The 21,657-nt window shown below is 35.4% G+C and overlaps 1 protein-coding gene across 2 annotated transcripts; it reads right to left on the bottom strand.

Annotated features, from left to right (window-relative positions):
- Positions 1 to 2,352: 2,352 nt before the first annotated feature.
- On the bottom strand, positions 2,353 to 21,454 carry LOC105636727 (SEC7-like guanine nucleotide exchange family protein). 2 transcript variants are annotated; one of them, XM_012220097.4, is made up of 11 exons: positions 20,130 to 21,454; positions 14,001 to 14,318; positions 11,194 to 11,527; positions 10,535 to 10,957; positions 9,735 to 10,027; positions 9,036 to 9,309; positions 8,253 to 8,758; positions 7,624 to 7,945; positions 5,484 to 5,844; positions 3,911 to 4,590; positions 2,353 to 3,220 (listed from the first exon to the last, which is right to left on the bottom strand). In XM_012220097.4, exons 1-11 carry the CDS (start codon positions 21,224 to 21,226, stop codon positions 2,612 to 2,614), a joined length of 5,217 nt encoding a protein of 1,738 aa, XP_012075487.1. In that variant the 5' UTR covers positions 21,227 to 21,454; the 3' UTR covers positions 2,353 to 2,611. The 2 variants fall into 2 exon arrangements, with proteins under 2 accessions (XP_012075487.1, XP_020534941.1); XM_020679282.3 differs by lacking the exon at positions 20,130 to 21,454 and having other exon boundaries at positions 11,194 to 11,537; positions 14,001 to 14,178.
- Between the last annotated feature and the right edge of the window lie 203 nt (positions 21,455 to 21,657).

The raw sequence follows: 21,657 nt of genomic DNA, 5'->3' as shown, positions 1-21,657 counted from the left end.
GGTGGAATTCCATGTCCTAAGGTGTACCACAACTAAAGAATGCCAAAAATCGAAAATTTTTTGTGGATTATGAAGTAGTACTTCAAAGCTATTTGCATTATAAAAATGCTAAGAAGGTAAACCATGCACCACTATACCTTACTAACACTGACCTAGTTCGATGGAGGCAAAAGTCTTTATATTGAAAACGGTCTTTGCACCATTAAAACAAGGGATAAGATCGAAAGGAGCTCATGCAGCAGTTCTTCCCCAACAATGCTGATAATGAAGCAAGCTTTTATGAGGCACCTAACACAAAGGGCAAGAATTGAGAGTATGTTAATGAGCTTTCTGAAGCGCTCTGGAGATTCTTGACTACCCCAATAAGGAGTTTTGTCCTTTATGGACATATTGCAACTTTGGATCAAGTTACAACTCCAAGGGAGGGGAGTCCAAAACCTTACTACCAGGGATAGCAATTTTACCTGACCTTGGGGACACTCGATCCAATTAGATCCGATTTTAGTAAGTTTGGATAGTAAATAAATGGATTTGGGACGAATTCGGGTATTGTTTTTACTACCTGTATCAAGTTTAGATTCAAGGACTCAAGTACCTAATTTATAATCGGATTTGAGTTCGGTAATGCATTTTAAGCCGAACCGTGGTCATCCTAACTACAGCTACCTCAGTTGCTGAATACCTCGTAGATTTTAACAAGCTGGATAAGTCAGATTCAAAGAGGAATAAAGGCAAAAATGGGAGAGAAAGCAACTATAACAAGGAAAGCAGCCTAAGCAAAATAAGCCCAAGCCAGGATTTTCAAGAGCAAGAAAGATGACAATGGTGGGGACTGATCTCAATTAAAACGTTTCCTGTGTGATAGCCACAGAGAGCTAAGAACTGTCGGAAGAGAAGTAAACTTTTAGCCCTTATTAAGGAAAAAGAGCAGGCATGGGGTCGCTACCATTAGCCACTCTCTTCCAGGATAAGGAAGAAGTGCCCAAACTTAAGAAAAAGGGACGAATGCACGTGCAAGTCAAGATCGATGTCTTAATATATTGCTCCTCCACAAGGCTCCAGCCATGTGTAAACTTTTGGCACTGACCTTATGTGTCTCCCTTTGCCTGTTGAACTTCTCCTCCACCGACTTAGCTAGGCACCTTGCTAGCTATAAATATACAGCCTAACTATACAGGGCCCCACTGTTTTGTTTCGCACATATCTTGGCCCACAGAAAAAGGCAACACGTGACAAAAGTCAAAGAAACGAAAAGAACATGTAATGGAAGGATCAACTCAAAAAGAAGAGAGTTCAAAATGCTGGTGTAAATGCTAATTGCGATCAATTTTTTTACTAATCACTAAACTTAAGCCAAGTATATAAAGAGAGGTACACAACTTCAATCAAATAAAATCCCAGATCTTGATATTTTTCTATTTCTAAAATTATAAAATTTGGTACATTATATGAGCCTATCATGGCTGGCAATTGAGTGGGGTGTATTCAAGTGTGTCAAAGTGAGTGAACCAATAAAGCGTCCCGTCCTAAGTGTGAAGAAACATGGTAACTTGTTGAGATTCTTCATCTTCTCTGTTCTCAATTCAAATCTCTTTACAAATACTCATCCTCCATTGCCGTTTCATCAAAGAGCAGCAGCAATTACAAAAATTACTAAAAACAAACCCTTTTTTTTTTTTACCAAACAAGAATTGAAATATACATAAAACCCCCACATTGCAATATCTCTTCAAGGTATTTCAACCAACCATTGAGTCACATAATCCAAACACCCTGCTTTTCCGATCAAACCCATCAAAGCATTTGCAACAAAAATACATTCCCATGAACTATAACACCAAAATCCTAACACAGGCAGTTAAAATAGAAACAAAACTTCACTTATTAGTAACTGTAACTTATTCCAAAAAGAAAAGGCATAATTGCTTAATTCTCTCTTCACCTTTGATATGACACTATCTGGCCTAGAGAGGCACTTGAAACCCCATAACCATCAATAACAAAACCTGGTTTGAGGTACGTGACAATTAGAGAATTACTGAGTTGGATATCCTGTTTAAGCTTGATATGACACTTGCAACATGTATTTGCTTAGGGAAGATCATATCAGCACAGCACAGTCTTTGAAAGTATCTTAGCTAAAGCATAAAGATATTATATCAACATGACAATTCAATGCAGTTAGTAGTTATTATAGCAGCATACTAATACTCGAACCAACCAACTCCTTCACAATTGCAGCTATCATAGTCAGAATGCATCTTGCACTTGCGCACTGATGCATGAACAATAATGCAGACAAACACTGATTTTGCCATAATAAAATCTTCGATCAAATGTAGTCGAATAGAGTTTTGAATTAACTAAAAAATTATTCTTATTGCTACTACTATTCCAATCAATCTGTATCAACAAGGATGTTTGCAAGTACATTCTTTTACACAGGTGAAAAGGGTTTCCAGCCTCAGAATACAATTAAAAAGAAAAAAGAAAAAAAACTGTTATAAATAAATATATAATATATACGAAGGCTCGTATCCAGCTAATTATAGAGATCAAAACTGAGATTTGATGAGGATATCCATTTTGTGTAATACTGTGAAGTAATTATTTATCCCATTAGTACAGGGCCTATACATGAATGGAAAATATTACCTAGAATGTGCTGAACTTCTCTCGAGCTATGCTCGCTCCGCACAAGATCTACTAACAAAGGAAAGAATCGAGATACGTACCTCCTAAAGGAATCCCTTTCTAAATCACTTAATATGTGCAAAGCTGACACGAGCAAAGCAGTTCTTGCGGCCAATTCTTCCTTTTTAGCTGACCCTAATGGAAGAATCCAGTATACCACCTGCTCATCAATAGGTTTCTGCTGGGGGGATTGAGACCCAGTACAGTTCAGATATATCTGCAATATTTTTTCACAAACTTCCACGAGTTGCAATTCTATATTCATCTCCTCTGACATGGTTGGATTATCCATTAGCAAATCATGAAGGAAGTTGAGGTAACTTTGGTATGACTCATTTTCAAAATGAACCATGGGAGGAGCACTGAGATCCAGAATAGCGCAAGCTTTCTCCAGTTTCTTCTGCAGAATGATCTCGCAGTTCAGTTGGTGAGCATGTGATGCAACAGATGAAAATATATCTATAAGAACTCCAATATTGGCTGCTGATAAGAACTGTATGTGTGCTTTGGACAAATCAGTTGCAACCTGATAACAGGAATATAAATATAAGCTTTCATATAACCTGATATCCAGGATGACAGTGCAAATGACATTAGCATTGTACGGCTCTCAGACTTGGCTCCTTTATTAAATAAGCCTTGACAATAAATTTAAGTTTGACTCATGAACTATAATGAACAAAGTTAAAGCAAGTTTTAACAAACCAAGCTTCCAGTCACTCATGAGTGGCTGGTTCAATTTAGTTGCATCCTTCAACTTGATTTTTTTTTTCTTTTAAAGGAAAAGACTTTTAGGAGTGATTGTAAGAACAGTACAATTGTAGAACTTCAAACATTATCCCTATAAATTCATACAGAAGAAAGGTACATATATATATATATATATATATATATATTTTTTTTTTTTTTTTTCTAGCCAAATAAAAATATTACAAATAGAACATTCAGTTTTATATAATAAATATACCGTATCATTAGTAAGCAATTTTTACGATATCAGTTAAAATGGTAATTAAAGTGCCGTTAAAAAAAAAAAAAAAAAAAGCCAACCGTATTAAAACGACAAGGAAAAGTGTTCCCCCAATTATAAATGCTAAGCAACAACGCATGTTCTTTGGCCATTCCAACCAACACTTTAATCTTTCTTTAATTCCTCAAGGTCATATTTAACAGATAGCACGTGTAGGGTGCGTGTGAAAATGGCAGAGGAGAAAACCTGTATAATTAGTAGCTGTACAGCAATGTGACTCTTTACTCTTGAAACCACATAAGCTGCAGTTTGGAGATTGTCATCCTCCAGATCCTCGTTGAAGCCATGATCAGAAGAGAAATCAGCATCCGGATAAAATTCTGAGCTATCAGGCATCTCAATATCATTCATGCTTCTTAAGACCTTCATAAAACCAGGTAATGTTGATGCAGCAGCTTCCTTCAGAGACACAAAGATCTCTCTCCATTCATCCTCAGAAAGTCTAGAGCCAAGTTCACCTGCTAAATGCAATAATGCAGCAACCCCAGTGCTAGCAGGTCCCTGAATCGGACTTCTAACTAATCCAGTCAGTATTGATATCACAACTGATAGTTGAGACCTCACTGTATTGAAAAAACTGACAAATAAATCCACTAGACATTGAGCTGCAACTGCAGAAGTTTCAGGATCCCATGCACTTCCTTCATGATGTGGAGATGCTAAAGTTGGTGAATCTAGACCATATTTAACAAAATTATCTTTTTTCTCATGTGCACTACTGAATATGGGTAAAATAGCAGAACTGAAAACATCAGGCCAAAATGATCTTGAGAAAAGATGACCATGATCATTAAGAATATTAAATAGAACTTCCAAAGCACTCTTTCGAATAGCCGATCTCGGATCAGATGTTAGTTCTGATAGCCCTGAAACAGCAAACAAAGCTATTTAAGTTCAGAAAAAAGTAGATTCATTATTGTTCATAAATAAACAATAAATGACACTCTACATGACAGAGACATCACCTTTCAAGCTGTGAAAAAAATTACTGTTTCCCCCTCTTTTATTGAAAACTCACAATGAGGATTATTCCCCAAATGTATCAAAGCACAAAGCAAGGTTACAGAACAATGTTTTGTATGACAAACGGAGACATGTAACATTCAAGGTGGCCAGGAAACATATAAATTTTATGTTTCAATTAGAAGGGAGTTTATCATTTAGATATTGAATTAGTGCATATTAGAGCGAGAAAAAGAAAACTTCATTGAGCTGATCAAGTGCATTGAATGCTCTGCATGAAAACAGAGGCACGTAGGCCTTCCAATCAAAATACATAGATTTCCATTATCAAAGCATTAGATACACGTTGGTATATAGAATTAATGACTAATCCTCCATCTGTTAGGACTAGTAATCCCAAACAAGAAATATTCTAAACCAACGGGGTAGCAAACTTATTTCTATCAATAACAAAAAGTTCCTAAAAAACAGAATAATAGAATCAACATTTCCTTGCTAATTTATGAGCAAATGTTAACTCCAATGTACAAAATGAATTGTAATTAATTGATGAAATGAATGAAGTGTGGCAGTTTGGGCGTGTCTTCAAGAGCATCTGTGCTATGCGGAGTAAAAATGGTGAATAATGTGAGAGCATTAACTTTCTTGTGGGGTAATAAAATGAATCCAATTTTATCTGTATTGGCAAGATATGGGTAGACAGCAGGTTGAGGCACGAAAAATGCAAGAAAGCATTGCTGTATAGACATTGTAGCATTCTCTAAGAATCTTGGCTGAAACCTAAAAGGCAGATTACCTGTGAGTAGTGGAATCCAATAGGATGCATGATCATCTTTGTCAGTCAAGGCTCGAATATCTGAAGCAACCTCATTCGCCACTGAAATGGATGAATCATTACCCCTGCTCTTTTCATCCCAGACAAGTCGTCCATCTGCAAGTTTGACAGCACAAAACCGGAGAAATGCAATAGCATTGAGGCTCACATCACTGTTAAATCTACTATTTGTGAAGGTTGTGAGGCATCTAACACAATCTGTGAAAGTTGTGGTCTCTGTCTCAGTTATATAAGGAAAATATTCCCGCACTATTTTCTCCATCGTCTCAAATGCCAACAAGACAATATTCTTACGCTCATCAGCCGCAGCAGCTGTAAAAACCTGAGTATAAAATAACATAGAAACCATTAAGTAATTACAATTGCAAAACATCTACTTCTCTACATTGAAGAGTTACGAAATAAGCAGTTTAAACACTTGTTTTTGGCAATGACTATTGCACTTAGTCAAAATAATGATACTCCCAGTACAGTTGAAAGATTTGATATTTCAAGACATGAAGCAAGTCCAACCTCGCTTCACATGCCATTAATTTTAATAAGATGTTCATACTGCCTGCTTGAACTTCGAACAAGTTCCAAAAACTGAAACAACTTATCTGTTTAAAGATTATACATAGAATACCTCCCCCACCAAAAATTAAAGGAGGTGCGGGAAAAATTAGATACGAGATATCGGCTAAAGATAATGCCATCATGCAGAAAGCCAGTGAACTCATCTCTTAGCACATACTCCCTCAGTCCCACAAGGAGTGTCCATTTCACTATCTTGGGATGCCCCAAAATGAACATCCACTTTACATTTTAAGCTAAATGAAAAGATTATTTTATCAATGATACCCTTCAAAAAATTCATTCAACTTTGTCATTTACCCACTAAAACAATTATTGAGGACATTGGTAAACTAACAAAAATAACTCTATGAAATGACTTTTCTCAATTTCTCCACGCCAAAGTCAAATAAGCTACACAATTTGAGATGAAAATCATAAATGTAAATAATCTAAAGCATCCACCACGAATAGGTATTTATCAAAAAAAAAAAAAATCTTTTCATGAAAATTAAGCAAAAACTCAGTAGAAGTAATGTGATCAAAACTGATTGTCAATATTAATAAGGAAATAGGCTCTAAAAAAAAAAAAAAAAAAACTTGATGATTAATGATAAATAAACATTTTTCTTCTTGAATATTTTCCTTTCTATGAAAAGAAATTGTCATGAATCAATCATCTACTTCATATTCATCAATATATTTTCAAAATATATATTATCTTTATGATAAAACTAAATAAAACCAATGCAATAGAAAAACCCTAATGACTGATATTTAATACATAATATGTATGAACAACGAGTTCTATTAATACATCAAATACCCTCTAAATTTTCAAAAAATAAGCATATCTTGTACAAAACATTTTCCATGGGGAATAGCATTTTTAACTAGGATTAGCAATCAAAAATACTTAGAGCTGAACTTTTAAAATAAATTTCAAGATTTTAGTTCAACAGATGTCAAAGAAGCTACTAGACCTTTCTAGGTAGAATTTTGCAGGGGCGTTTGGTACTAAAGCTGAATACAATTTAAAAAGAAAATTAAAACTCTTGTAACCCAACACTGATATAATTTTATCAATTCAATAACCTTTTTTTTCTTTATTTGTTCTCTCTCTGAGACGAACATTTAGGTCACAGCTAGTCCAACCATTAATAATCTGCTACGGAAATTGATTCAATATTTCTATGAAAAGTTATCTTGTCCAGTTGAAATCTAATTTTCTCCAAATTTCCATATTAAAAATTTTTTGGCTTCACTGCTGCCAAAGAATCGATCCATTAGATTAAGAAAAAAACATACCTGAATTTCATGAAAACAGAATCTGTAATTATATAGCAGCAAATTGAAATGAACTTTTCCCCTTATGTTTTTTAAGCAAATAAAACTTCCTGACAAGATTCCAATGACTACTCCCCAGTTCAGAGTCTCTTGTGTGATATAAAGCTCTAGAAATTGTAAACCAGCAATGAAATCTAAAAAATTGTAAGTATCAGCCAAACAAATTGTGATAGCTACAAACAAATGAAGATCTAGAACATACCATAAAAACACTTTTCCAGCCAGATTTCACATTACTAACACGACTAAGGACCATCTGCGAAATGCAGCGAACAATAAGTTCTCTGATTTCAGCAGAGCTGCTCTTCTGCATCACAATCACAAATGGCCTCAGAAATTCATTCTGGAAATTGTAATTTGCCAGCTCCTCACGCTCTAAGAATTTCATAGCAAGTTGACGCAGTGAATCCATCACAAAAATAGCAACAGAGAGATTTTCTGACAAGCCAACTGATACGAAAAAATCGGATAGAACATTCCATATACGAGTCCAAACTAATCTGATGCGATTCATATTGTAATGCCTGTGAAAAGAGAAAACAAGGCCCCCCAATATCCCATGTCAGTTCAAACATCATTTGCATGAGTGAGATGAGGACAGTTTTCACAATAATTCAGAAAGAGATCCATCCTCACATTTTCCTTGGAGATATTTGTAGATAGAAAGAAAAATATAAATCTCATGGAACTCTTTAAGCAGATCAAATGATTTGCCGAAGACGTTATAATCACTTCAAAAGCATTTTATTTTAGAATCATATATACACAAAGCAGTAGCAATTTTAAGATATGAGATATATTTAAAGACTTCTGAAATGAAGAAATTCTTACGCAATTTCCACTATTTTTGTGAGGCTAAATACACGAGGATCTGTTGGGGACTGCAACTCTGATATTGCAACTTTGCAGAGAGCTTTCACAAAAGCTACTATTGCCTCGCTGTTCAACCTCTGGCTATTAGCAAATACATGGTTCAATTCAAAATTCCCTATCTGGTCGAGCAAATTCAAATTTGAGATAAAGTGATTGATCTGCTCTGCGGTTACTGCTCCTGGATAATTCACTCCAACCATTGTGCTGTCATATGAACCCCCTCTAACAACAGCCATTACAGCTGGATTCTGGAGACTTCCTTTTCTTTTCAGAGATGGATAACCCGTTGATTTCAATACTTTTTCATCTGCTGCTTCAACATTAGATCCGGACAAGAAAGATGCATCAGGAGGTGCACCCTCTCCTAGCAGCTGCAGATGCTCAATTCGAGAGAGGCACATTAAGATATGCTCCCAAGCTTCCTGAAGATAATTACCATCTTCAATGGCAATTGATATTATTGCCTGACAAAATCAATATTTTGCATCAAAACAACATAAATACAAACGACACCGCAGAAAGACTTAAAACCAAAAAAAGGGACATGCAATAGGCATAACAAAATACAATGCAAACTCTGTTGTCTAAAAAAAAATTAATTTAGTAATCAAAACCATTAAACTGTCGCCGGTTGTCCTGCTTCTTACCAAGCACGAAAAAGGATGTCTTCCCCTTTTCTCTCCCATTTCCTTATGATGACATGCTAATTCAACATCTACAGTGATATAAATAAAATCTTACCTTCACTGCATCAACATTTTTTTGCTTCATATCTGCAGCATTATGGAGATGAGTAAACTTGGCCATAGATGTCACAAAAGCATCTCTTTGGGTCTGCATTCCCATTACTGCAGTAACATGCACTGCATAACGAAATCCCTGTAAGCATTGAGAAGTAGCAAGTTTATCATCGGTCTGGTCAATGGTCATGCTAAACGCAGCCAGCATGGGACCCCAGCAGACCTCAACCATGAACCTCAAGATTGCTGCATCTGTAACAGAGTGATATACAGATCTGCAACACCAGAAAATTCTAATTTCAGCTGCAAGAAGGGAAAAAAATATAAAACAAAAATAAGGGCGCCATTACAGAAACTACAAGCCTAGTAGAGAATTGTCCTCTTCAGCACTAAGTATAGGCTTCTCAACCGGTCATATTTTAGCTACAATGTCATTAGACAGTTGGCATAACAAAAGAAATATACAGAAGAGACTCGTGGAATTTTTTCCTTTTAATGAACAAATGTTAATCAATCACCCAATCCCAACACCCTCTCCCACAACCCGTCCACCAAATTTAATGCCTGATAATTGCACACTTTAACTATTGCCGACCACAACGGTTCTTCACCCATTTATCCTACCATCCAAGGTGGATCATCCCAACGCATGATAAATAAGTTCCATAAGAACCATGGAATGCCTTAGAAAATAGCTTACTCTGATTTCCCTGACTTTGCCTTAAACTGTTCTTGGATGTGCCTTATGAGGAGTCCATTTGCACCCAGTGGCTTTTCTTCTGCCTGCTTCCAAGAAACTAGATTGAGTATACCATCCAAGCCTAATAGCTTATTTAAGCTAGTTGCCTGCTTGCTTTGAGGAGCAGAAGAATCAGCATTCATTTTAATTTCATTTTTCACAATTTTATCATAGACAGTACCCAGATACTCTTCAGGTAAATCTTTGCCATTATCTATTCCACGATTGTTTCGAATGAAATCAGCCTTTGTCATCTGGATGCACCCAATCAGAACAGTTAGTAAAGACCAAAAATCAAAAGATAAATATCTGTACCTGGATAATAACATGAAATCCTACAACAGCCCCATGAAACTAGTTGGATGAAGAAAATTGTACTAAATTTATAGGTATATTCAGATTATCTAAATTTATCCAACAGCACCTTTAATAATATTGAACCAGGAAGACTAGAAATTGTCAGCAATAAAATACAATGAGATTTTGCAACCAAGCATCATCCCAAGGCGAAACTAACATTAACATGAAGAGTTGAAATGTGGATTTTTGATTAAGTCAGAAAAATAACATGTGCTATTGATCCAACAAAGATAAAGAAAATTCTAAAAAGAACAAAAAAAAATCAGAAGGTAGGCAACAATTAGCAAATCTAAAGCATATTTATTATCAAGGGAGGAAAAGAGAAAAATAAGGAAAAGGCAAAGCTCACTGGTCAAGATTGTATGGTCAATGATAAAGGGCAAGAGGTTCTGCAAGCAAACCTTATCTTTCACCATGCTGTTATGGGCATCCGTGTTGAGCATTATCACTGAGTAAGCAAGAACATAGGCTGTATCTGCCCTGGAAAATGAATTAGGATTACATTTACAATAGCGCTCAGCAAACTTTTCCATGATGCGGTCAATCTTCTGTGCTTCTCCAGGCAACCTGAAGCCCCTTAAAAAAAACCTTATCGCTTCACCAAAATCCAATCCTTTAAAATTAAATGAATCTACATAAGCATGCATAACTCTCAAACAAAACTCATCTCTTTCACCCAAATAGTCACCAATCATAGTTTCATTTAGCCCAGTAGTGTTTTTCAAGAAGGCAGCAACTTCTTCTGGAGAACCACCAACTTTTTTGGTGTCTATCAGAAACTCAATGCCCTTGGAGGGTTTTCTATTAAATAGAGATATACCTTTCTGCATTAAACAAAGAACTTGTCACAAAAAGATAAAACAAGCCCCATGGAGCAAGCAATAAATTTAAATAGGAATAATGAAACTGTGGTGGCACAAGAACTACACTAGGGGCACAAGAACTACACTAGGGGCACAAGATATTATCATGATACTAATAAAACAGCAACCTGTGAACAGATCAGTATGCTTTGCATATCAAATATGACAACCATCATTTAAGTCAAACAAAACTCAACCTGTAGTTCAATTTTATAAGCCCGCCGTTGTTCAAGGCTAGCAGCATCAGACATTTCAGAGTTCACCTCAGAATGAAAATCATAGTCAGGGCTACTTGCATCATCCCCAGTTGGGGTTGAATGATTCTCTGTTGAAGCATCACTCTCAGAACTCTTTAGCACATAGGACTCTTCTATTATCAGTTGCTGATCCATCCAAGCACCCATTGACTTTATGATACCAACCAAACACTTTACAGATTCATGCCGGAAAGTAATATCCTGGGCCGAAGACAAAGTTGTTGTTGAACCAGGAGGCGGTCCTAGAGCAGTTTTCAGAAGGCCATTCACAATCCTGCAAATATCTGATGGAATTATAAGGGCTTTAATACATTTTTTAACACAATACCACAAAGATATGACAGGAAGAAACAGCCAACAATAAAAAGTTAAGTGCATGTTTGGTAGAATGTAATTGATTATAATGGTATATGATCAAATGAAAACTCAAAAGAATGGAGTTCATATCATTATATTACATAAAATTCATTATAGTCTACCAAACACACACTGAGCATTCCACACCAATATAGAATCCAACATGTTAGCTTGTTCCAAAATTTAGGGTATAGAAGCATTACATGATCATAATGTAAAGAAACGCCAATCCCTTAATTATCTTAAAGAAAAGCAATTATACTTTCTATCATTCTCTAAATCTCCTTTCTAAAACATGTCAAAAAAACATTAAAGCAGAGTTGTTACCAAAAAAAAAATCCATGTACCCCTAGATTTGCAGTTTTCCAATTTTAACAATATGTACCTTCAACTTTGTCATTGATTTCGACTTTTGCAATCAGCCTAATTGGGTGGGCAATTGACCAAGAGCACTGAAGTTTTCAGAATACATTTCAAAATCCAAATATATCTAAATATTTATTGAACTTTTTTATTTCAAAATATAATTTACAAATTGCAAAAATAACAATAAAGTTCTATAATTAGGTAGAATATTATCAATTTTAAGAAAAAGTAGAGTTTTTATTACAAACATTTAGGAGTTATTGATGTTTGAAGATTTCCCATTCAGGTTCCATTTGAATTTGTTCTCTCTCTCTCTCTCTCTCTCTCATAAAGGTGCATTCATTCTTTCGCCAAGTCGGACTTGTTTTTTCAGAGAAAATATCAACAAATCGACTCCTTGATAAATAGGAATAAAAATCATGCTTGATGTTTAAGAAGTAAAGAAGTCAAAGAGTAGTCAAATTTTCATTTTACCATTCAACTTTCTTAAATTCAAGAAAATAGCACATCAACACTTGCAAAAAGATCAAATTCCATCATGAAAATAAGCACAAGCCAACTAAATTATTAACCTATAAACTCCCAATTTTCTAAAACTTGTGTTGAAAGGATAAAGTTATTATTTTGTTCTACAACTAACTTTCTAGGAATGTTGAGTGAACCAATTATAATTCATTAAGGAGCTTGAATGTGACCCTTTTCCTTTTTTCTTCCTAAGCAATTTCCAATACATACTAATTTTATAATCAAGTAAACACAATAATAAGGAAGCTTTGTTGATTTTTAAGACAATTAAAAAAACAACTACATTTTTAACTTTCATGAAAGCAACTTTGTAAATGTTGTATTATTCATTTGACAAAAATTATTCCTTTCCCCCCTTTAAAATAGCAAAAGGCAAAAATGGTACCCCTGAAATTGCCTAAATCTTTTACCATGAGCCAAAAAAAAAATATGCCTAAGAAAATCAATGCAATTCCTAGGATAATTATCTAAACAACAAGAAGCTACAGCAATACACACACACACATTGAATATTTAAGAGAAAAGATTCCAGTCTAGATTTAATACAGTTAGCAAACATAAAAATACATTTTAGTTACAAGACCATATGAAAACGTCCATTTCAGTAAGTTACATGTTGGTTTAGATTTTTCCAATTTTAAGACTCAAGCTATTATTGTAATTGTCGTCTTTACTGAGATTGGCTTAGGCCTGGTGTCTAAAGTGTTAAGCTGAGTCTAGTCATGTTTTGTGTTGTAACATTGAGACTGGATTAGCACCATAGTATGCTCTATTTCTGTGATTTGGATTTCCAATCCCATAGGTATTAGGAGTTCAAGTGCTTGTTGATTTGGCCCTACTTTGAGTCTATAAATACTATGCTTTATTGATCAGTTTTTTTGTCAAATAAATATTCATGCATTGAACCCTCCTGGATTTTTGTCGCAAAGAATGATGCTAACAGAACCTTGGATGGTTCGATGCCAAATTAAGTTTAGATGTGAAGCCTATATTCTTCTAATTTACTGTTCACAGTGACTGTCCTGCACTGCAAACAGCCCCAGAATTCATTCTTGTCATTTTTGCTTCCTAAACCTCCTAAATTTCTGGTCAATCAAGCTTTAAAATAAACCGAAAATCTAGCTTGAATGATCAGCCTGAAACTGTTCTATGTAAGCAAAGGTGTACAAACCAAAAAACTAAAACTGTAGCTTCCACAAAAATAAGCTCTAGCAAATCTCCAAGTAGAAACTTCCCAGTAGGACAACAAGTGCAAATTGTACAAGGCGTTAATTTTTTACATAAAAAAAATAACACCCAACTACATCAATTAAAAATCCTGAGTCATGATTATAAAATCCCAGCCCACCATAAAACACACAAGGACAGATCTTTCTAACCGATTATTCACATGCAAAATAGAATCCTCTTTAACAACAATAAAATGCAATTAACTATCCAGATTTTTAACGCCTATTAAGTAGAATGAGGAAATGACCAAAATCATGCATGAGCAATACCTTTCATATATGTTTGGAGCATCCACATCACAGTCATAGTTCACGAAAACATCAACTATAAGCTGTGAATCTTGCGCAATCTTCTCCATCAAGTTCAGGACAATCATTTTCTGTAAAAAACTAGGCTGGTTAACATTCTCGAGTACCCTAAGGATGAGCATGGGAAAAAATATTCCAATTTCTGCCTTCAGTCCTGATCTGAATTTCGACAACAAAATCATAAAGATTGAACACTGGAGCTGAAAAATAGCCATAACAGACAATGCACTGTTCTTTAACAATGACAAGCAAAGGTATTGCTTAACAGCATTGAGAAACCTGTACCATGTAGAACAAAATATTGTATTATTACAAACTAAATCATTAGTAGACAGAAAGAAATTACAAAACTAATCACTCATAATGGTAAATTGGTATATAATGTTTGCTAAGCAAAGAATATTGAGTTTTTTTTTTTTTTTTTTTTTTTGGGTTGTTGGGGGGCGCAGCAAGGGTTGTTGCTTCAGCCTATTAAAAGAATCAAAATTATCAAACTAAAATAATCCCATCACCTTTCACCCATTCCTTTTAAATTAATTATGCTTAAAGCACGACAAATGCCAAAATATGAATCTTAAAGTCTTCCAAGCTGAAGATTGATTTCTAAAAAGAAAGTTTATGGAGAATGAAAAGAATATGCCAACTTTAAAAGCAAGCTTTTAGATGAGAAATAACATGATTTTCATTGCTAATTATAATTCAACTTCCTCATATTTTGTCTTCTTTTTTTTTTCTTTGGGTATATAACTCCATTCTTTTTCATTTTAAAGCTTGCATTTTTATTAGTGATAGGCTAAGGATCAACAAACTAACAATTATTAAGAACCTATCTACAACTACAATTACCATTCACAGCATCAACTGCAAATGTACCTAAACTCACAATACAAAAATGAATAATGAAAAGCAGGTTAATAGAGTGTCCTTAACTAAACCTGTTATGGTCCCAAATTTGGATCTAGTTATGGGTCTTTGAATTAGGGGAATCAGGTTTGAGATGGGTATCTTAGAAGGAGTTTTCTTCCCTCTATCAGTGGTGACAGACTTAGAGAGAATCTGCAATCTCCTAGAGCTCGTTAAGAGAGAACTCTACAATCTCTGAGTTTTAGGAACTCAAAACCTTTTCATAAGATTCTGCTTACATTTTTCCTGATATCACAACCTTTTAAACAACTAAATGCGAAGCTAAAACTACCCACTACCCACTAATAACTACCCATTACGATAAATAACTTGCTTAACCACCCCACTAATACCCATTAACAAAGAAACTGATAATAACATGATAAACACTGAATAACTAAATAAAAACACCGTAAATAGCAGTAAAACTACCCTAAGTCCTGCAGCGCTATAACATTACACTCCCCCTCGAAAAAGCGCTTGTCCTCAAGTGCAAAGGATGGATGACATGCAATCTTCAACTTGTAAAAATGTGATGCAAACAAAATCCTTATTACCCTCTATTATTCTGCAAATAAGGAGCTGTTTATTGTGCTTCTATATTTAATTAATATTCCTGGATCAAATGGCTCCTCTAATGTTTCCTCTATGTCATTCTCGAATTGCTTCTTCCCACTCCCTTCCCATTTAGAGGCTGCCAAATCACAAGCAAGACCCTCTAATTGTGCTAACAATTGATGTTTGATTATTTCTTTCTTTTGCTCCACTCCATCTTCTATACACACAACTATTGAGACTTGAAACATTTGCTGGAAAACTATTCGCTCTGCGGCAGTTTTAGGTTGTTCCAATTTTGCCAACTTTCCTAAATTATTACTCTTCATAGGTGGTCCAAGAACCTCCAACTCTGTGAATTTTGAAACAGTTGTAGTGCCCCCAAGAGATTCTAGACCGGCTGAACCTATTGGACCCTTTGCCTCTGGTGCTTGACTTTCAGCACTTGAAGAAGTCAACCCCTTCTTTGTGGATTCCAAGTCAAAAGACATGGCATCCAATTTGTCATGAAGTTGTTCAACCTTCTCATTACGGGTCTGATTGGCCTGCTGCTCGGATAAGAGTAAATTGAAGAGTTTGGTAAGCTGGTCTTGGACAGATTCACCCATAACTGTGAATTTCGAAACAGTTGTAGTGCCCCCAGGAGATTCTAGACCGGCTGAACCTATTGGACCCTTTGCTTTCGGTGCTTGACTTTCAGCACTAGCAGACATTCCTCTTTTACAGGATTCCAAATCCAGAGACATTGCATCAAGCTTGGCTTGTATTTGGTCCACCTTCTCTTGTCGAGCTTGGTTGGCTTGCTGCTCGGCTAGGACAATGTTGAGGAGTTTGGTAAGTTGTTCTGAAACTGAGTCTCCCATAACTATTGGCTCTGATACCAATTTGTTATGGTCCCAAATTTGGATCTAGTTATGGGTCTTTGAATTAGGGGAATCAGGTTTGAGATGGGTATCTTAGAAGGAGTTTTCTTCCCTCTATCAGTGGTGACAGACTTAGAGAGAATCTGCAATCTCCTAGAGCTCGTTAAGAGAGAACTCTACAATCTCTGAGTTTTAGGAACTCAAAACCTTTTCATAAAATTCTGCTTACATTTTTCCTGATATCACAACCTTTTAAACAACTAAATGCGAAGCTAAAACTACCCACTACCCACTAATAACTACCCATTACGATAAATAACTTGCTTAACCACCCCACTAATACCCATTAACAAAGAAACTGATAATAACATGATAAACACTGAATAACTAAATAAAAACACCGTAAATAGCAGTAAAACTACCCTAAGTCCAGCAGCGCTATAACAAAACCCTAGTTTGTAGAATAAGTAGGGAGATTTGGCTAGGTAAACCCTACAAAAAGGCCCATGCATCAAAGTAAGATTCATATGCTTTCATATTTCTCAACAGACTAGTGCAGTCCAAGCCATCAAAAGAGGGTTAGCTTTGACCACACTCTCCCAAAGTTTGGTGTACACAGCTTCCAAAATAATGTTACACGCCATGTGGCATGTAATTGCCAACCTCATTACAAACACTCCATTGCCACTGGCTTCTCTTTTTGCCAAGAAATCAACATTGGTGTACCCAAAGATTCTCTCTAAAAAGCACATTTTCATAGACTTCTAGTACACTCATTTACATTTCTTGCTTAGCCAACATTCTCTTACCTACTAGGTTTCTCCCATCTCATCATGCTTTACCTTCAAATGTTCAATCGATATGTATGAAAATGTAGTCACCAGTGTGAGAACAATCGGAGGGGATACAGAGGAGTTCCCCATAACAGTTGAGCTACATCAAGGTTGTGCTTTGAGCCTATACTTATTTACTCTAGTAATGGATGAGCTAACCAGTAATATACAAGTGGATGTTACGTGATGCATGTCATTACAGATGATATTGTCCTAATTGATGAAACTAATAATAGAGTAAACCAAAAGTTGGAACTATGGAGGAGAACTCTTGAGGATAAGGGTTTTAGGATAAGTAGAAACACGGAATACATGCACTGCGGATTTGGTTTAAAGAAAAAGTAGGAAAGTGAGGTTAGATTGTAGGGTATAGTGGTGTGTCTGAGTGCAATGAAGATGGTCTAAAAGGGGGTCTCAGAAATGAAGATGTTTAACATAGAATTCGAGAATGATGGATGAAATGAAGGAGTGCTATAAGTGTCCTATATGATAGAAAGATATCTAATAAGACGAAAAGTAAGTACTATAGGACGGTGGTGAGACCAACAATGCTATATAGGAGTGAATGTTGGACACCTAATGCATAACATATTAATCACATTAGACATGCTCCAGTTTGCAAATGTGATACTTTAGTAGTGGAGGGTGCTAAAAAGGGAAGAAGTTGACCTCTATTGCTAAGGATCTACAGTCTTTGGATATTAGTGAGGCCAGTGCTACTTTACTGGTCCTGCTCCTCTCCTTTACAGGAGCTTTAATTGGCAGACCTTAGTTAGTTAGTTGTTGTTGCCTATTTTATGTTTTACTCTATTTATTAATGTCACGATTTTAAAATTATGCTTCAAAATTTTTTTTACAACAAATATTTCAAAATCTTTTTCTGACTTATACTTTGATTTGCATTGTTATTAATTTGATTTCATATTGCTGACCCCAACTAGTTTGGTACTAAGGCTTAGTTGTTTTTGTTGTATTCAACTTTGGAATGCCTAGGCTAGTGATATCGAGGGCTTATAACAACAGTTTTTGGTTGTAAGTTTTTTCTTTCCCCTCTTTTTTCTAGATACAGATAAGCAAGATAGGTTTACTAGCTCTAGACCAACAACATGATTGCTTCCAAGTAGCAACAAAATTTTCTTAGAACATCACAAAGAGTTCCAATGAAGTCCCCAAAATTAAGGGTCTGTACAATCTAAAGTCCCTATCTTGAGATTGGTCTTCCTTCAGTTTCAGAATATGAGCAAAAAATGTAATTCCTTTCAAAATGATCCCGAATATCAAAGACTGTATTAAAATGGGATCTACATCGGTTATACACTAAGGATTTCCCAAACTCATATCAGTCCCCCAAAAAAAGATTTAACAGCGAACATTGGTTCTCAAAAAAGATAATAATAATTAAGTTTAGAAGAGTCGCCGAAAATGAAATTCCAACTAAATATGTCCTTGTTTCATTAAAGTTTCATGCTAATTCGAAGTCTCTCAAATACTATTCTTATGTATATTATACGTTTTAATTTTTGGTATAACTTTTTATGATTTAACTTTGTGAAATTCGGGGAGAACGTTAACAAACTGATAAAACATACTGTTATACTGTTCTTAATTTTTGTGTTTTAATTTCATTCAATATTTTTTAATTTAAATTTCATTAGCTAGGATATTATTTGCAAATTCTATAAAGTAAATAAATTTAAGATATAAAAAATAACCAATTTTTATGTTTAACTTTATAAATTATTATTGTTTTCTTTAAAATTTCACACTACTAAACATAAGAGGTACAAAAAAAATATGATCAAATAATTAAGAGCAACTATTTGAGGATTCATAATAAGAAAACTAATATGAAACTGAAAATAAAGTGGGTATGTGGACCTTTTGTTTTATTGAAATTTTAGTCGAGGTACTCCTCAAATATATTCTTTAAAAATGTTTACATAACTCATCATATAAACTAAGAGCATCACAGGTGAGATTGATAATGAGAAAGTTAATATGAAAATAAAAGAAATTCAACCAGACATAGTTAATGGAGAAACGAAAATATTTACAGAACTTAATTATTAGTTTTATTACTATTTCACAAATCTTGGGGACTGATTTTGTTATTAAACCTTTCTTGGGGATGACGTATAACTAACAGAATACTCATTTAATGGTGTCTGTAATGGTGGGACTATTTTGAAAGGAACAAAATTTTGTATGCTTAAATGAGTGTTTTCAAATTTCAAGGAATAATATCCAGCAATCCCAAAATTTTGGAGAATAATTTGGAGCTCTCCCAAAAGAAGAATAATGATTGAAAAGAACAGCACAAAACAGTATATAATCAGAAATGGGGCCTCTTAATAGAAAAGAATAGTGAAATACAATTCCCAGAGCCAAGCCCAAAAGGTTGAAATACTCGCTATGATTCAACTGATGTTGCAGAAAGCACAAAAATTAAAGGATACATATTTCAACAATTTGCTGGTCCACGTCCAAACCTCCTCTACTCAAAGATGCCATTCCTAGGGCAAAAAACTAGTTCATCTGGATATTACTGTCACGATTTTCAATAGAAATAACTCATTGTCAGGGCCTTTTTTTCTGAGTAACAGAACTCTCACATCTAAGTTTTCTGTAAAACTTATTTCATCATATTCAAGAATGGAATTTCTTCACCTCTCTCTCTCTCTTTCTCTCTCTCTCTCTCTCTCTCTCTCTATTCCACTCACAGAAAAGAATGAAGTCATTAGCTAGCTAAAACATATGACATTTGAAAAGATTATGTCTACAAGGAACTTAATCATGCAAATATTTAAAAAATAATAACGCCAACAAAAAAAAAAAAAATAGAAATTTGACATCAAGTTGAACAAATTAAAAAAATAAATAAATAAGTAAATAAGTGATGGCTCACACCTAACTGCTGAAGTTCAAGAATGACTTGCCTTTCATTGGTGCGCCAAATCAGACCACCATTGTCCATAACCACCTTGAGCAACTCGAGAGACAACGTCTTACCTCTGAGAAGAATTTGATCATCTGGGTTCTCCTGAGATGAGAATTTCATGGACAATTTGCACAGGTTCCTAAAAAGAAGAAAGCCATCCTCCCTAATTTTACTCCATCCAGCACCAGAACCAAATGATTCAGCTCCATCATTTGCTTCTCTATCACCCAGTTCGCCTCTATCATTCCCATTAGCAACCTTCGAATCAATATCAAGAACAGGGCCGTTACCACTGCCATTCTGCAATTTGGTAGACGGACTATGCAACAGGAGTTTGGCATCTGGAACTCCCTCACTAGCTCCCATAACCTCATTAACAAGATTCTGACAGAAATGTATAGAGCTTCCCTCATTCAAACTCTTATCCGCAAATTCCAACAATTCACTTACTGAGACAGTTTTAACATTAACATTCATAGAATCCTCCTCAACCCGGGTAAAAACAATGAGCACAATCTGAGCAAGAACAGATTTGGCACAGATCTGATTAGTCCCATTCAAGCCACCAAGATACACATTGTAGCATGTCCTAACAAGATGCACCAAACACTCTCCGCGAATCAAAACGCAAGGAGATCGAACAGCAGCGAGCAAAACTCTCAGCACAGCAAGCTCTATAGTTTCCTCTCCAATCGCACAAACCTTACAAACACTCTCAATCATATTAAAAACAACATTACTAACATTAACAGAGGAATTACTATCGATCTCACCTCTAATGAGACCTAACGAGAAAAGCCTGAAAGCACATTCGAGTGCAGGCTCAACGACCTTAGCATAGGCGGAATCTAAGGCAAGAACTAACGGTTGAAGAACGAATTCGGCATCGGAAAAAGAGATACCGAGCAGAGGAGAGTAGGAATTTGGATCGAAGACGGAATCGGAAAGGGATTCAAGCTTATCAAGAGCGGATTTGCAGGCGGAAACGAGATGAGAGTGCTTTCGCCACGCAGCGTTTTTGACGATTTTGTCGAGCGAAGGGCCTAAAACTCTTCCGCAGCGACTCTGCCCTCCTAGAGTTAGAGAAGAGGACATGGTTACCTCGTTTAGTTCTGTAAAGGAATGTACCAATAGATTTACAAACAGATCTACATGCTTATTATCTCTCTGCTTCTTTCTCCTTTCTTTCCTCTCTGGGAATAAAAATGGCAGAGGGAAAAGAAGGAAATGCTGTTTAATTAATTTATTGGAATTTAGACAAAAAAAAAAAAATTAAGAATAATAGTCAGTAAGACTTCGTCATTAGTTGGGTGCAGTAGTGAGCCGACAGATGCGTGAGTGAGAGGTGGAGGGGTTTGATTCATGTGGGGACTTCCTATTTGTTGTTAGGGGTTTGTCACGTGACCATCAAGAATTATTATATCGTCAATATCATCAACCTCCCCAAACGGCCCAATATATCAGAATTTTGGCAAAAATAATGTTGTTCAAAGAAACTATTTCCCAATGTAATCCAAAATCAAAAC

The sequence above is a fragment of the Jatropha curcas genome, chromosome 10 (genome assembly GCF_041381405.1).
Source record: "Jatropha curcas cultivar XTBG-Jc1 chromosome 10, XTBG_Jcur_1.0, whole genome shotgun sequence".
NCBI lineage: Eukaryota > Viridiplantae > Streptophyta > Magnoliopsida > Malpighiales > Euphorbiaceae > Jatropha > Jatropha curcas.
This window is presented reverse-complemented; position numbering and strand designations above follow the sequence as displayed.